This window comes from Salmo trutta, chromosome 32 (genome assembly GCF_901001165.1).
Source record: "Salmo trutta chromosome 32, fSalTru1.1, whole genome shotgun sequence".
NCBI lineage: Eukaryota > Metazoa > Chordata > Actinopteri > Salmoniformes > Salmonidae > Salmo > Salmo trutta.
The window spans coordinates 19,767,716-19,783,690 of NC_042988.1; the positions used below are offsets into that span (position 1 = coordinate 19,767,716).

General features: G+C 44.6%; 2 protein-coding genes across 2 annotated transcripts; both read left to right on the top strand.

The window, feature by feature from the left end:
• The first annotated feature begins 3,056 nt into the window (after window positions 1-3,056).
• LOC115170538 (volume-regulated anion channel subunit LRRC8D-like) lies at window positions 3,057-7,411 on the top strand. Its single transcript, XM_029726770.1, has 4 exons — window positions 3,057-3,662; window positions 3,770-4,020; window positions 4,734-5,111; window positions 5,241-7,411. Exons 1-4 carry the CDS (start codon window positions 3,327-3,329, stop codon window positions 6,361-6,363), a joined length of 2,088 nt encoding a protein of 695 aa, XP_029582630.1. The 5' UTR covers window positions 3,057-3,326; the 3' UTR covers window positions 6,364-7,411.
• Window positions 7,412-8,003: 592 nt separating this feature from the next.
• LOC115170551 (ATP-dependent RNA helicase DDX39A-like) lies at window positions 8,004-15,710 on the top strand. Its single transcript, XM_029726797.1, has 10 exons — window positions 8,004-8,103; window positions 9,056-9,268; window positions 9,540-9,667; window positions 9,775-10,051; window positions 10,313-10,431; window positions 10,572-10,703; window positions 10,817-10,926; window positions 11,105-11,249; window positions 11,433-11,580; window positions 15,483-15,710. Exons 2-10 carry the CDS (start codon window positions 9,061-9,063, stop codon window positions 15,497-15,499), a joined length of 1,284 nt encoding a protein of 427 aa, XP_029582657.1. The 5' UTR covers window positions 8,004-8,103; window positions 9,056-9,060; the 3' UTR covers window positions 15,500-15,710.
• Window positions 15,711-15,975: the final 265 nt, after the last annotated feature.

A 15,975-nucleotide genomic window follows, 5' to 3' on the forward strand; every position in this document is an offset into this window, starting at 1 on the left:
GGGCTAATAGAGGTTGGCAATGTGAACACCAACTAGCTAGGACAGGAAGTGATGTCTGTGTAACCGATGTGAAATGGCTAGTTAGTTAGCGGTGGTGCGCGCTAATAGCATTTCAATCAGTGACATCACTCGCTCTGAGACTTGAAGTAGGGTTTCCCCTTGTGTTACAAGGGCCGTGGCTTTTGTGGCGCGATGGGTAACGATGCTTCAGTGGGTGTCAGTTGTTGATGTGTGCAAGCCCGGGTTGGGGCGAAGAGAGGGACGGAACCTACACTGTTACATCTGCAGTACCAATGTCATCGGCATTGATGTTTTGCTCATTGGTGAAGTTGGTGGCACTGACAGTGCTGCTGGCCTGATTGGATCGGGAAGAATCCTTCTTATTGAAAACCCTGAGAGGGACACACAGTTTTAACATTGTTCTAACACTGCCGTTCAATACAAAAAAGATCACACGCAAGATGAACTCATATACATACATAATCACCTGACGGAGCTCTCCAGGTAGGAGATTCTGGAGATTCTCGTCATAGGAGGATTGGTTATAGTACCCTCCGGTTACTAGCCTGGGGGGGGGGGGGGGGGGGGGGGGGGGCAAGAGAGATGTATTTATTGATTTCAAATTAGCCTAATTTTAAACAAATAGGCCTACTGACTAAAACCAGGCATTTTATCTCAGATATAAATAGCCTTCTACTTACCGGAATCTTGCAATCATAGGCTACAGTAATTTTCGCAGTCTGTAAAATCAGATGTTGCAAGAGCAAGTGAAACTTTGCAAATGAGCCACTGTGTTAAAAACTGCAATTACGCAGTTATTTACATTGTTGCGTAGAAGGAGCCCAGGGCACGTCATAATCGGCTCTCTGCGCAGTGTAATCTCTACCCTAAACCCTAACCCTAACCTTAACCCCTACCCTAACCTTAACCATAACCTAACCCTTACTGTAATATTCATATGTGTAAACATACTGAATTATAATTGGATGCATTTTACCGCCATATCATACTGTGCTATGATTGGTTAAGACCACCGAGATGGTTAGGTCATGGTCAGTTGATCATGGTTGGAGATAGGTGAACATGCCAGTTGTAGCTAGCTAATAAAGAGCTACATTAAGAAATATCCTGTAGTACTGCGTTTTATTATTTTGTACAAAGCGTACAAAACAAGACACTTACCATAACCCTTTTAAATGTCAACTTCAATGGGCTATGTCCCAAGGATCCTGGATAGGGCTGACCCTTGATTGACAGCGGTCCTCCCGCTCATTTGTCTCCAAATGTCCATTGATTGTTCGAATAAGTAACCCCATGAGTTCATTTTATTTATTTATTACGTTTATTTAAAAGGGACCATGTACAATTAATACAAAGCCTAGATAAACAGCACATTAAGGCTTCATCTCACTGGCCCGGGCAGCCTTCATCTTTCCGGTTTATTGGAGTCTCATTATACACATTGTAAGCCTATAAACTACTGTAAGAGGGAACATGTGCCAGCCAGGGTGAAATAAATAAGCACAAAAGACACTGTATTTTTTTGTAGTCAATTATTATTATTTATTTTTTTGTAATAATACTTTTTGGGGGGGGAGTAGGCCTAGGCTACAGGCAGAGCCTTCTATTGCAATAAACGGCTCTGGCTACGGACTGGGCTGAAATGAATTAGATTTCTTCTCAACATCTCACTAAGTCATGACAACCGTTAAAGAGCCAAAACCCAGTGTTTGTCACTACTGCCGCCGCGCTCCACTCTCAACCCCAGTCACCGCCCGCAATAGAAAAAGTTTTTAATGAAGTTTCATTCTTGAGAGAACCGGACCGCACCGGACTAGTCACCCCAGAGCGATGCACCGCGCAATTCACTGTTGTTTTTCTAGAAACCGTTTGAGCAGCATACAGACAAGAAAACGTTTTTGTGAAAGAAAAAGCTGTCTGACAAACGTGCTGTGGTTACAGGTAAGTTATATTTTTTTTGCATTGTGTTATTTAACAACGCTGGAGAATAATTAACGCATCTGATTTAATAACTGATTAACTTTAAATGCAAATCTTAGCCTAAATATTGGCTACTGAAATACTGCATTCCAATGTCACACACATAAATGTGTAACACAATGCGAATGACACTTCCAATATTCTGGAGCGAACTTTTCCTCTAGCGTACCCTACCTGTCATAACCAGGGAACACTGGTATACTGACTAGACTACTGCCTAATATATGGCAGTGTGTGTCAGGGGGATGAAGAAAACAACCAGGAGCCAGAAACGTCCTCTCATTCAGTTAAATCAACAGTCAACGACATGTCACATATTACCCTATTACCTTAAAATATATTACACAAGTAGTATTGAATCATATTATCTTTCAGCAGGGTAGGGTAACCACTTTTAACTTTGTTTAACAAAGGTCTCTGTAACAGTTCTAAACCACAAGACTTGTTGGTTGGGGGGAAAACTGTACTGGATTGAACTGGAGGCCAGTCTTAGAAATTAGTCTGTCTCCTATAAAGTGCTCTTTTTCCTCTCACTTCCTTTTCTGATTATGTTGTCTCTTTCCCAACAGTCAAATCCCCTACACCAGTGTTTTTAAATGTTGGGTCTGGTCCCACTGGAGGGCTACAACTGATTCCTTTCAGGTCTGGATCCTGGCACAATAAGCATTGGAGTTGGTGACAGCAGAATCACTATTCCACCATTTTGTTAGTCAGTCCTTCACCCAGCATAAGCCATGTTCAGCCTGTCAGAGCTGGCCTCTCTGAGTGAGCGTCAGGGCAGCTCCAAGCTGCTGAAGCCCTGGTGGGAGGTCTTCATGGAGTACCTGGTGGTGCTGATGCTCATGGTATCTGTGTTGTCAGGCACCCTGTTGCTATCTCGAGACAGGGTGGTGTGTCTCCCCCTGGACCTCACTACCACCCCCACTAACCAGAACACCTCCTTCAGCAGTGGTGCCCTACCTCAACCCCACCCCCCTAACAGGCCCCCCACCAAAGCATCCCCCCTACCAGCCAACCCTTGGACCCCTGCTAGGGGCAGACGCACCCACCTGGACTACCAGCAGTATGTCTACATTAGCCAGGTGTGCTACCACGAGGCCCTGCCCTGGTACTCCCGCTTCTTCCCCTATGTGGCTCTACTCCAGTCCCTGGTGCTATTGGCCAGCGGTTGCTTCTGGTTCCACTTCCCCCTCACCTCCGCCCGCATAGAGCACTTCCTGACCATCCTGGCCAAGTGCTGTGAGTCTCCCTGGACCTCCCGCGTCCTGTCCCATGCCGCCCGCCAGGAGGAGGGAGGGGAGGAGACAGGCCCCCAGGATCTCCAAATGCCTCCTCCTACTCTCCGGTCTTCACTCTCCATATCCCGCAACCGCCAGATCAGCCTGGACTCGGGCACAGACAGCCCCCTGCTGGTGAGATCGGATAGCGCGTCCACTGCCACCCCTCCCTCGCCCTGCCCCTCCACTCTCTCCCGGACCTCCTCCCTGTCCTCCATGTCTCTGTCCCGGGCCCATGTCCCAACTTCCAAATCCCCTGTGGTGCTGGATGGTTCACGGCGGGTTGCCAGTTTGGACCGGAGTGACGGGGAGCAGGCCAGGGCACTGTTCGAGAGGGTGCGCCGCTTCCGCTCCCACTGTGAGAACTCTGAAGTCATCTACAAGGTCAGGGGTCATTTACTGAACGTGTCTGAACAATTTTTTGATGTATCTGTTTACCATACCACACCTTCACATTCACTATCCCTGTTTTCTGCTCTCTCCTGCTGTAGGTGTACTTGGCCCAGACGGTGTTCAAGCTGCTGCTGGTGGTGCTGATAGTGGCCTACACCACCCCTCTGATAAGCTCCATCTCGTTCACCCACACCTGCCTGCCCCAGGCCCATGCCCTGACTGGCTACAGTGCCTTTGAGTGTACCCATGCCCTGGCCTCTGTCCTCCACAAGTTGCTGCTGGCCTACGTCAGCCTGGTGGGGCTCTTTGGCCTGCTGAGCATCTACACCCTCAGCTGGATCCTCCACAGGTCTGGATAGCAGATTAGTGCCAACATTTTTATGAGTGTTGTGACTAATTAGCATTTTATTTTCCCATCTATTTTAATTGGCTTTTCTCTGCAGCCAGTGGTATAAAGTACTTAATTAAAAATACTTTAAAGTACTACTTAAGTAGTTTACTTTACTTTACTATTTATATTGTTTACTAACTTTTACTTCACCACATTCTTAAGGAAAATAATGTACTTTTTACTACTGACACCCAAAAGTACTTGTTACATTTGGAATGCTTTGCATGACAGGAAAACAGTCCAATTCACGCAATTCTCAAAAGAACATCCCCGGTCATCCCTACTGCATCTGGTCTAGCGGACTCACTAAACACTAAATGCTTCAGTAGTAAATTAAGTCTGAGTGTTGGAGTGTGCCCCTGGCTATCCGTAAATTAAAAAAACTAGAAAATCATGTTGTCTGGTTTGGTTAATATAAAGACTGTGAAATTATTTATACTTTTACTTTTGATACTTAAGTATATTTGAAACCAAATACTTTTAGACTTTCACTCAAGTAGTATTTTGCTGGGTCTTTCACTTTTACTTGATTCATTTTCTAGTAAGTTATCTTTACTTTTACTCAAGTATGACAATTTGGTACTTTTTTCACCACTGTCTACAGCATATTACACTGTAGTACCTTTGTTGTTAACTATACAGTGCTCTGTTTGTGGTTGTGCACCCCTCAGCTCCCTGCGTCAATACTCCTTTAACAAACTGAGGGAGCTGGGCTCCATGAGGGATGTCCCTGACTTATGTAATGACATGGCCTTCCTGTTACACATGGCTGACCAGTACGACCCCCTGCTGGCCCAGCGCCTTTCCGTCTTCCTGTCACCCGTCAGCGAGACACGCCTGCTGGAGGAGAGCCTGGAGAGGCGCTGGGGTGCTGAGAGGCTGCGCTCCATGACCACGGTCGACCCAGAGGGACGGCCCCTGCTGCAGTTGGTGGCCCTGCCGCGCCTGCCCCCTGCCCTCTTCACCCTCAGCCAGCTGGTGGTGCTCAAGCTGGAGCTCATCACGGATGCCAAGCTCCCCGCACAGGTGGCCAACATGACCTCACTCAGGTGAGCCATATAGCCAACAATGAAGCCACCAAATATTGAAATAATCTACATACAATATACACTTTATAGAAGTGTTTGGTTTGGTGTGTTCTAGACAAGGGGCTTCAACTGTTTTATATGTCACAACAGGGAGCTTCATTTGTACCACTGTACTGCAGCCATGCAGCCTGGTGCCCTGGTGGTTCTGCAGGAGCGTCTGGAGACCCTGCACCTCACCTTCACCCAGGCTGCAGAGATCCCTGGCTGGGTCTACTCTCTCCGCGGCCTGCAGGAGCTGCACCTTTCTGGCCGGCTGGGCTGCGAGGGCGGGGTGGGCCGTGGCTGGGCCCTGGGAAGCCTCCGGCAGCTCCGTCACCTCCGGGTGCTGGTCCTGAGGGGCATGCTGCAGCGTGTGCCCGTGGAGCTGGGGGAGGTGGCAGGGAGCCTGGTGAGGCTGGAGATCCACAACGAGGGCTCCAGGCTGCTGGTGCTGACGGGCCTGCGGCGTGTGGCCGGCCTGACCGAGCTGCAGCTGCAGGACTGCCACCTGGAGCGCCTGCCCTCTGCCCTGCTGGCCCTCACCAGCCTGCGGACCCTGGACCTGCAGCACAACAGCCTGCGCACCCTGGAGGAGCTCCTAGGGCTGGTGCACCTCCGCCGCCTCTCCTGCCTCAGGCTGGCCCATAACCGTGTTCTGGCCCTACCGGCTAGTGTTGGTGTACTGCGTGCTCTGGAGCTACTGGACCTGGGGTACAACCAGCTCCAGAGCCTTCCCCCGGCCCTCTTCAACCTCCACCACCTACGTCGCCTCCTACTGGCTGGAAACCTGCTGGACGAGCTGCCAGCAGAGGTAGGAGCGCTGACAGTTCTCACTGAGCTGGACCTGAGTGGGAACAGGCTGGAGAGCCTGCCTCCAGAGCTCTTCAGTCGCTGTTTGGAGCTGCGGAGCCTGAATGTATCCCACAACTCCCTGGGTTCCCTGCCTCCAGGGCTGAGCAACCTGAGCCAGCTGTCCCGCCTGGACCTGCGCAGCAACAGTCTGGAAGAGCTGCCCATGGAGCTGGGCTGCTGTTCAGGACTGCATGGAGAAGGTCTGCTGGTGGAGGACTGGCTGCTCCATGCACTGCCACGACATGTGAAGGAGTTCCTAACCCAGCCTGGCTCTCATACCTGCAAATCCTTAGAATCACACTCCCGTCCAGACTCAGATAGCTTCCCCTACTTCTCGGCTACCCAGTGGAGTTTCTCCTCCGCTCTGGAATCACAGATATAGAACTGGAGATTAATATTGTCTAACCATTCATAGAATACATTCAACATCTTGTAGTGTTTGTATTGTTTCGGACAATTCATATATTTTTTACTGCTTATTTTATTTCTGACTACATTTTATTTTTTAACACCTCTTTTTCTTCTTGACCACTCTTTTCTATGTTTATCACTTGTTGAGTTTGTGGGGTACATCACTGCAGCGCTGACACATTCACTATCTTCCTAGACAAAAAGTGATTTTACATGAAAGTTCATAGACTTTGCTGCAGTGAAATGTTTGATGCCTTATGTCCCTGTACAGTTTATATAACATCCATATACGTAACCCTGTGGAAAAACGGAGAAGTCTTTGCTTCCACTTTGAGAGTCCTCTATTCATTTCATTTCAAGGTAAAAACAGTATTTTGAAGGAGGCTGCGCTGGAAGAATGCATGTCCTGCTACACTGGATTAGACATTGACATGGAACGATTGTTATTATCTCCACGGTGGAGCTCAGGGTTCCCTCCACAGGCTTACTGAAACTCTGGGCTTTCTGGGACTTGTTTGTCTGAGGAGGACAATACCCTGAGCTCCAATGAGCTTATGAAGTTCAAAAGCCTAAACTGTACATGTGGAAAGACTGAAATTGGACAGACTGAAAGGACTTAAACAACCAATAAGATTAACATGAACATTTCTTCCTACTTGTTTTGCACGTATTTAATCTTCAAAAAACTCAAATTAATCTTACTAGCATTTGGTGCAACCTTTTGTGAAACTAATACTGACGTGAAACTAATACAATAGTGTGCTTGTTCAGAACATTAGCACTTTATTGTGACTATAGAAATTATTAAAACTTGTTAAACTTTTTTGTATGGCTAATAATATTAATTACAGTACATGCCCTTATTGGTGGCTTTTGTGACTATGTTATTGTAACATCTACAACGTAATACAAAACACATTCCAATGAATCGTTGCAAAAACATTTCCCCCTTCGGGATAATGACATTTTATTGAATAAATGAAGTGTTTGTGTTCTACTGTACACAAGACCATGGTCAATCTTAGTGACTGAATTAATTTAATCAACTATGAAAGTCCCGCCTACTTCCTGGATCATGTTCCATAATGTTTTTGAATGAGATTCAACATTATATCATACAATTCATAAAAACGCAATCATTTATGATATATGTAAAATTATATTTGTTTTCGTGGCTAAATTTACTTCTGCCCAATACGTTGTTATATTACTAAATAGAAAACGCAATCTAAAATGTTGATGAAAGACAACAGGCGGACTAAGATTTGTAGACTTTGCCCTTTGTCAAAGTTTTATAAAATCGCGTTGTTTAGGAGTGCAAAGGCGAATCGAGCTATTGCACACGCGCACTTCACAGAGTAGGCGTTCCCTAACGGAAATATACAGATGCATGCTAGAACAGGCTAATAGAATCTCGCTAGCTCGTGCTTGGCCCACTATTTCCCATTGGAAACGACAGTCTGTGGTCTATCTTGGTTAGTTATAAAAAAATCTTTGGCAGCAGTGCTTATCGTCACTGATGATTGACAGCTTGACTTGGCCAATCGTGATACGATTAGGAGTAGTTTCGTCAAATTGACACGTAAACCAACCAATGATATTGCTGTATTTAGTAGAGGCGGAAGTTCCGGCTTGTCGCATAAACTGAGGCCTCCTCTCCATGTGGTTTTGAGGAGCATTTTTGGAGGCTGAATTGTAACTTCACTGTAAGGTAAGACAATAGCTAATATTGCTTATTTGTGTCCTTTTGGGAATATTCTGGTTCTCGTAGTTGTATTAGAAATTACCAAATGCTTTTGATGGTTTTCGGATAAGCAAGATATTGGCAAATGCATTGTAAGCAGTGTTAGTTATGAGCAAGGCATCTGGGAATTACGAAGGCTATTTTGCTAGCTAGGCTAGGACTAACGTTAGCTAACCAAAACCGGTCCAAGTCGTGCAAAAACATTGGAGTTCGCCACGTGTGAATCTACATGTTGTGTAATTTGGACAGTAGTTGGTTTAGTTCGATAGCTCGCTACATTGATCATTTATTAGATGACGTTAACTACCAGAACCGCTTGTAATTTAGCTAACTAGGTTGGCCTGAGCTATGTGCGGCAAAGGCAGAGTCGATTCATGACATTGTTTGCGTTACTATACGGATGTAACGTTTGCATTACTATACGGATGTTACGTTACCAGAGATATCTCTGATTTTACTCGTAAACAAGCTACGGAACTAGCCAATCCCAACCGTTGTTGACGAAACCTCTTGTAGTTGCTTATCATTTATTATAAATTGCTAGCTAGCAACCATGGCCCCTGGTTTTGTTTGTAATACATAATTGAGTTGTTTATTTTGCTGTTGAACGTGGATAGTTTGCAACTAGTTAGCTACGTAACTTAACTGGCTAGTCATGGCTTAGCTAGTTTGAGACGTTTCCTGCAACTGTCAACGTTATGATGGTTTGGTGTTACTGAATGTTAACTTAATAGAGGGCTCTGATGTAGACTAACGTTACCATAGATGGTGGCGATGTTGGTATTTTAACTACCTAATCTCCTGATTGAATACATCTTTTTCAAAAAAATATATGGTCTCAGGGACAATCTTTAGTCAAAAGCAAATGGTGACAGCTAGTGTGAATGACCAGCCATTATTTCCCCTCACCCCCCTGTAGACAGAATGGCTGAGAATGACGTTGACAATGAGCTGCTGGACTATGAAGAGGACGAGGAGCCTCAGGGAGCCCCAGAGACTGCTGCCCCAGCAGGCAAGAAGGAGGTGAAGGGCTCTTATGTCTCCATCCACAGCTCTGGCTTCAGAGACTTCCTGCTCAAACCAGAGCTGCTCCGCGCTATTGTCGACTGTGGCTTTGAGCATCCGTCTGAAGGTGAGTGCAATGGGTGGATGAGTGCTGTGAGTGGCATAAATGGAGGTCATGAATAGCTGAGTGGCATGTCTGTGGATACAATGGAGTGCATGTATAGGAGGACAGTGTATAGATGGCTGAGTGTCCATCGTCATTGGGTGTTGATGGACCACTTGTCAAAACAGTGCATGTGTTGTCCAAGGTGTGTTATGGTAAACAATGGCTTTTTTGTTCGGATAAAGACGGTGAACTGCATTCAGGTGTACTGACCAAATGTCTCATTGTTTTCCAGTTCAACATGAGTGCATCCCTCAGGCCATCTTGGGCATGGACATCCTGTGCCAGGCCAAGTCTGGTATGGGCAAAACGGCAGTGTTTGTTCTTGCCACACTACAGCAGATCGAGCCTGTGGATGGACAGGTCAGTATCTGCATTCTGCAAATGTCACTGGAATGTCAAGTTTCAAATATTTGTTTTGCATAACCCACAGGTGATCTATTCGCATCAAATACTACTCTTTCCTCTAGGTGTCAGTTCTAGTAATGTGTCACACACGAGAGCTGGCCTTCCAGATCAGCAAAGAGTACGAGCGCTTCTCCAAGTACATGCCCACAGTCAAGGCAGCCGTGTTCTTCGGGGGCCTGTCTATCAAGAAGGACGAGGATGTGCTGAAGAAGAACTGCCCTCACATTGTGGTGGGAACCCCTGGCCGAATCTTGGCCCTCATCCGCAACAAGACCCTCAACCTAAAGAACGTCAAGCACTTTGTCCTGGATGAGTGTGACAAGATGCTGGAGCAGTTGGGTGAGTCCTGCTTGTTATTCCTGTCCTTTTTGGAAATGCTCCTTTTTCATTCGACTTTTAATCCAACCCATTTTTGTTATTTACCCCCCTGAAATATGATTTCTATCAATTGCAATCTTGAATGTAATGTGTGAACAAGGGTTTCCCCCATGGAAATCTGTTATCACATATAGACTGAGTAAAGTGGATGTCTTAGCTGTTCTGGGGGGTAGTTTGAGACTTGGCTGTTTTATCCATGGTCCCATTTCTCTCATGTTTCAGACATGAGGCGTGACGTACAGGACATCTTCAGGCTAACACCACATGAGAAGCAGTGCATGATGTTCAGCGCCACCCTCAGCAAGGAGATTCGACCGGTCTGCCGCAAGTTCATGCAGGATGTGAGTACAGGGCCAGGAGGGGGTAGCACTGCCACTTCATTCGGTTATGGACTCAAGTTGTTTGTAAAACAGCACATCTTTGCATTGACTTCATAGAAAGATTTTTGTGGTTCTGAAGTGACATGCTCTGTCTCCTGTAGCCCATGGAGGTGTTTGTAGATGATGAGACCAAACTGACGCTGCACGGTCTGCAGCAGTACTACTGCAAGCTGAAGGACAGCGAGAAGAACCGCAAGCTCTTTGACCTGCTTGATGTGCTGGAATTCAACCAGGTAAACCCACACACTAATGGTATAACTTATCCCTGTAAAAAGTAGTTGCATTTGTGCTGTTTCCTTGTAAATCTGTTTGCTATATTTCTGTAATGTCTCTTGTGTACCTCTAGGTGGTGATCTTTGTCAAGTCAGTGCAGCGCTGTGTGGCGCTCTCTCAGCTACTGGTGGAACAAAACTTCCCTGCCATTGCCATCCACAGGGGCATGGCTCAGGAGGAGAGGTCAGTCTCTGTTGCTTACATGCACGCTTTTCTCTCACATCTCCAATGAAATGGAGCCCCAAATGCTGACTTTTTATGTAGCTGAAAGCCTCTTCAATTAACTCAACACATAGTTTCCTTCAAAGGACAGTCTCTACATCTAGCAGCTGTGTTATCCTCTCTGGCTGTCTATCCCCAGGCTGTCCCGGTACCAGCAGTTCAAGGACTTCCAAAGGCGGATCTTGGTGGCCACCAACCTGTTTGGCCGAGGGATGGATATCGAGCGGGTCAATATTGTCTTCAATTACGACATGCCTGAGGACTCGGACACCTACTTACACAGGGTGAGTCACATAACTGATGGAGCATCAAACACCTGTCTTCTGGTTGTGAATGGTATTTCCAAATACCCATTTCAATGATTGCATCTGACTATTTCATCAACTTGTCATTGGCCTCTGTAGATCTCCCTCTAAATGCTCATATTCTTTGAGTTGTCACTCCCATCTGACCCTCTTGCCCCTCAGGTGGCCCGTGCTGGGAGGTTTGGAACCAAGGGTCTGGCTGTAACCTTTGTGTCAGACGAGACCGATGCCAAGACTTTGAATGATGTGCAGGACCGCTTTGAGGTCAATGTGGCCGAGCTGCCAGAAGAGATCGACATCTCCACTTACAGTAAGTCTTTCTCCATCCTTATACATGCAGCCTCCCATGTAGGTTTCTCCATTCAAACTGACATAACTATTACTCAACTTGTAAGAATAAAAAGTTATCTTTGTCACTGTCTGCTGATAATTGTTCAATGTTAAAAGGGAATGAATGTAGTGAAGCGGGTCAAAAATTGACTTGGCGATCATAACAAACGTCAACGTGCCTGGGGTATGCCACATCTGTTAATCAATAGTACTCTAATGCTGGGCCTGAAAGGTCAGGGGGATGTTGTCAGCTCATTGAAACCCCCAAGATAATTGCCTGGTATAATAACTCCCTGAGTAATGGTGGTGACTAAAGAGAATCAGACTGCCACGTAGGGCTGTCCTCCACACAAAATATCTTTGCCACCCGAAAGTAATCTATTCCTTTGACCAATCAGTTGGTCGACATTTTAAAGTGTTATTTAGATTTTTTCCATAGTGATTGTCTGATGCTTTAAGCCAGTGGTGTAAAACTCATTCCATGGAGGGTCTAGTGTCTGCTGGGTTTTGGTTTCTCCTTTCAATTAAGACCTACCAGGTGTGGAGTTCCTTACTAAACAGTGACCTTGATTGATGAATTAAGTCCAAGGGAGGAGCAAAATCCCTTAGACACTCTTCCCTCCAGAATGAGTTTGACACATGCTTTAAGTACATATTTTGATGAAATAAACAAATGACTCTGGAGCCAGAGAACCTGTACCTGACCATCCTTCTGGCCTTCACAGATTCTGCCGTTATGCTCCTGAAGTTGCCAGTAATACGTTACACCAGGGGTCGGCAACCTTTTTCATGTGGAATGCCAATTTAGTCCATTTCTACCCATTTGTGTGCCAGTTAAGGGTTTCATGTGCACTTTTTCATGGAACAGTGGTAATAAATTCTATCCAAATATAAGTCACTTCTATTGCCAACTATGTAAAAGATGGCAACAAATGGAAACATTGTAGGCTGCAGATTAATATTGCGATTAAAAAAAAATATATATATATAACACATACACAGTTGAAATCGGAAGTTTACATACACTTAGGTTGGAGTCATTAACTGTTTTTTTCAACCACTCCACACATTTCTTGTTAACTATAGTTTTGGCAAGTCGGTTAGGACATCTACTTTGTGCATGACACCAAGACATTTTTTCCAACAATTGTTTACAGACAGATTATTTCACTTATAATTCACTGTATCACAATTCCAGTGGGTCAGAAGTTTACATACACTAAGTTGACTGTGCCTTTTTAAACGGCTTGGAAAATTCCAGAAAATTATGTAATGGCTTTAGAAGCTTCTGATGGGCTTTTAAACTTTTTTTATTTAACTAGGCAAGTCAGTTAAGAACAAATTCTTATTTTCAATTATGGCCTAGGAACTGCCTTGTTCAGCGGCAGAATGACAGATTTTTACCTTGTCAGCTCGGGGATACGATCTTGCAACCTTTCGGTTACTAAGCCTAGTGGTTTGAGCATTGGACATCTACTGCCCATCATTTGGGTCAAAACAGGGTGTACCTGTGGATGTATTTCAAGGCCTCCCCTCAAACTCAGTGCCTCTTTGCTTGACATCGTGGGAAAACCAAAAGAAATCGGCCGACCTCAGAAAAAAAATTAAAATAATAATAATTGTAGACCTCCAAGTCTGGTTCATCCTTGGGAGCAATTTACAAACGCCTGAAGGTACCATGTTCATCTGTACAAACAATAGTACGCAAGTATAAACACCATGGGACCACGTAGCCGTTATACTGCTCAGGAAGGAGACTCGTTCTGCCTCCTAGAGATGAATGTACTTTGGTGCGAAAAGTGCAAATCAATCCCAGAACAACAGCAAAGGACCCTGTGAAGATGCTGGAGGAAATGGGTACCAAAGTATCTATATCCACAGTAAAACGAGTCCTATATCGACATAACCTTAAAGGCCACTCAGCAAGGAAGAAGCCACTGCTCCAAAACCGCCATAAAAAAGCCAGACTACGGTTTGCAACTGCACATGGGGACAAAGATTGTACTTTTTGGAGAAATGTCCTCTGGTCTGATGAAACAAAAATAGAAATGTTTGCCCATAATGACCATTGTTATGTATGGAGGAAATAGGGGGAGGCTTGCAAGCCAAAGAACACCATCCCAACCGTGAAGCACAGGGGTGGCAGCATCATGTTGTGGGGGTGCTTTGCTGCAGGAGGGACTGGTGCACTTCACAAAATAGATGGCATCATGAGGGAAAATGATGTGGATATATTGAAGCAACATCTCAAGTCATCAGTCAGGAAGTTAAAGCTTGGTCGCAAATGGGTCTTCCAAATGGACAATGACCCCAAGTATACTTCCAAAGTTGTCAAAATGGCTTAAGGACAACAAAGTCAAGGTATTGGAGTGGCCATCACAAAGCCCTGACCTCAATCCTATAGAAAATTTGTGGGCAGAACTGAAAAAGCTTTTGTGAGCAAGGAGGCCTACGAACCTGACTCAGTTACACCAGCTCTGTCAGGAATGGGCCAAAATTCACCCAACTTTATTGTGGGAAGCTTGTGGAAGGCTACCCTAAACGTTTGACCTAAGTTAAACAATTTAAAGGCCATGCTACCAAATACTAATTGAGTGTACTAATTGAGAATGTGATGAAAGAAATAAAAGCTGAAATAAATCATTTTCTCTACTATTATTCTGACATTTCAAATTCTTAAAATAAAGTGGTGATCCTAACTGACCTAGGACATGGAATGTTTACTAGGATTTAAAGGTATTTGGCTAAGGTGTATGTATACTTCTGACTTCAACTGTAACTATCCTATAAATCACATTGGCTACGCATGGCCTGTCTACAACAAACTCAAAACATGATCAATTGGGTCCAGTCCGACCCGTGCGCTAGCGAACTTGCAATATTATATAAAATACCATGTTTTGCTGCACCAGTGAGCTCTGAACAGAAACCACTGTAGGCTATTTGCGCAAGGGATAAGAAGAAATCAGGAAGGCCTATTTTTGACATTTCCACTGGATCAGAGCATGACATTTTTCCCTTTCACTCAGTGGTTATCAAAAGAGACAGGGCAGGAAAGATTTTTTAAATACATTGAGTGACAATAGTTACTTAATGTATGTTAAGACTTTGGTTATTTGTTGTTTTTGAGGTGACAAGTTACTTTAAAGCTCCAACTCATTAGTGGTGGTGCGTGAAGCCAATCAGAAATGCAGTCACATCCCCAAATGGGCACTTTTTAATAAAAAATAAAGTCTACATTTGCAAGCAGACCATGTAGCCTTAATAAGCCTAAATCTATACGTAGTCAGTTGAGCATCCTTACTCAACATTGACAGGAGCACTTTAAACAAAAGACAATTAGTAAATGTAATTAAATGCATCTAAAGTTTCTCAAGTGTAGCATAGGTTGTGCGCTCTGACAATGAACAATAAGACTAATAAATGCATTAACAGAAATTATGGTAAACAAACATTGTAGATTAGAAATTGTGAATCAATGGTAAATGTACTACTGGTGACATAATGGAGAATTGATAGACACTAACAAAGGGCAATCGATTCTCACAATTAATTGGCGGGAGCACGTTCTGGAGAGGTGTTTTGTGCATCTTCGCTGCCATCCCTGTGGCATCCAGTGGATTAGTCCACTGATACGTGCGTGACTCACAGGCTTGTTTCGTGCGCGACTCACAGGCTTGTTTCGTGCGCGACTCACAGGCTTGTTATTTGCCATAAAGACACATGTGGGGTCAGCCATAAACTGGGTAGGTCTTAGTGAATGGAGACTCTACATGTTTAAACGTACGGTGAAAAGCTGGAATGCCCAGCTGTTGCTTATGGAGATGGACTTCAGAACAGTGTCTCTTCTCGCCTTTCTCACCCACCACTTTTTCTTTCTAGTTGAGCAGTCCAGATGAGTCCTCCATCCCTGAAGAAATGTCCCCTAATCCTGAATCTGTCCTTGTTTGGATGAAAAACCTTCCTCACTGTTTTATTTTAAAGCTCTGTTCCTTGACTGTTCACCAAATGTATTTTTATTTTAATGTGTCATTGGGGGTTGTCTGGTTTTAATTTTTTTTTTGTGGTTTGCTTTTGGTCAATGAAATTAAAACTTTTTATAAAATTCCAGTTTCTGGTCTAATTTTTGACAGGTTACATGTTACTTACAATGACGTGCGTATTATGAAAGTCTTCAAGTTACTTTAAAAAAATTTTTGCTAGTTAAGTGGAACCATCAATTCCCCATTCAGATTGCTTTATTCATTTCATGCAAGCTTACTAACGTTGGCCCAAATCTAAAACAACATCAGGAAAGTGTATAAAGGACTTATTTGAAATTACTCTACTGTGAGTCCCAAGCATGTGGTGGTTGCATGCTGGGAAATCTAGGCAC

Coding starts and splice junctions, on each gene's coding strand:
- LOC115170551 (XM_029726797.1), top strand. CDS start 9,061: ATGGCTGAGAATGACGTTGACAATGAGCTGCTGGACTATGAAGAGGAC. Junction 9,668..9,774: donor TCGAGCCTGTGGATGGACAG/GTCAGTATCTGC, acceptor TCTTTCCTCTAG/GTGTCAGTTCTAGTAATGTG. Junction 10,704..10,816: donor ATGTGCTGGAATTCAACCAG/GTAAACCCACAC, acceptor GTGTACCTCTAG/GTGGTGATCTTTGTCAAGTC.
- LOC115170538 (XM_029726770.1), top strand. CDS start 3,327: ATGCCTCCTCCTACTCTCCGGTCTTCACTCTCCATATCCCGCAACCGC. Junction 4,021..4,733: donor CTCAGCTGGATCCTCCACAG/GTCTGGATAGCA, acceptor TGCACCCCTCAG/CTCCCTGCGTCAATACTCCT. Junction 5,112..5,240: donor GCCAACATGACCTCACTCAG/GTGAGCCATATA, acceptor ATGTCACAACAG/GGAGCTTCATTTGTACCACT.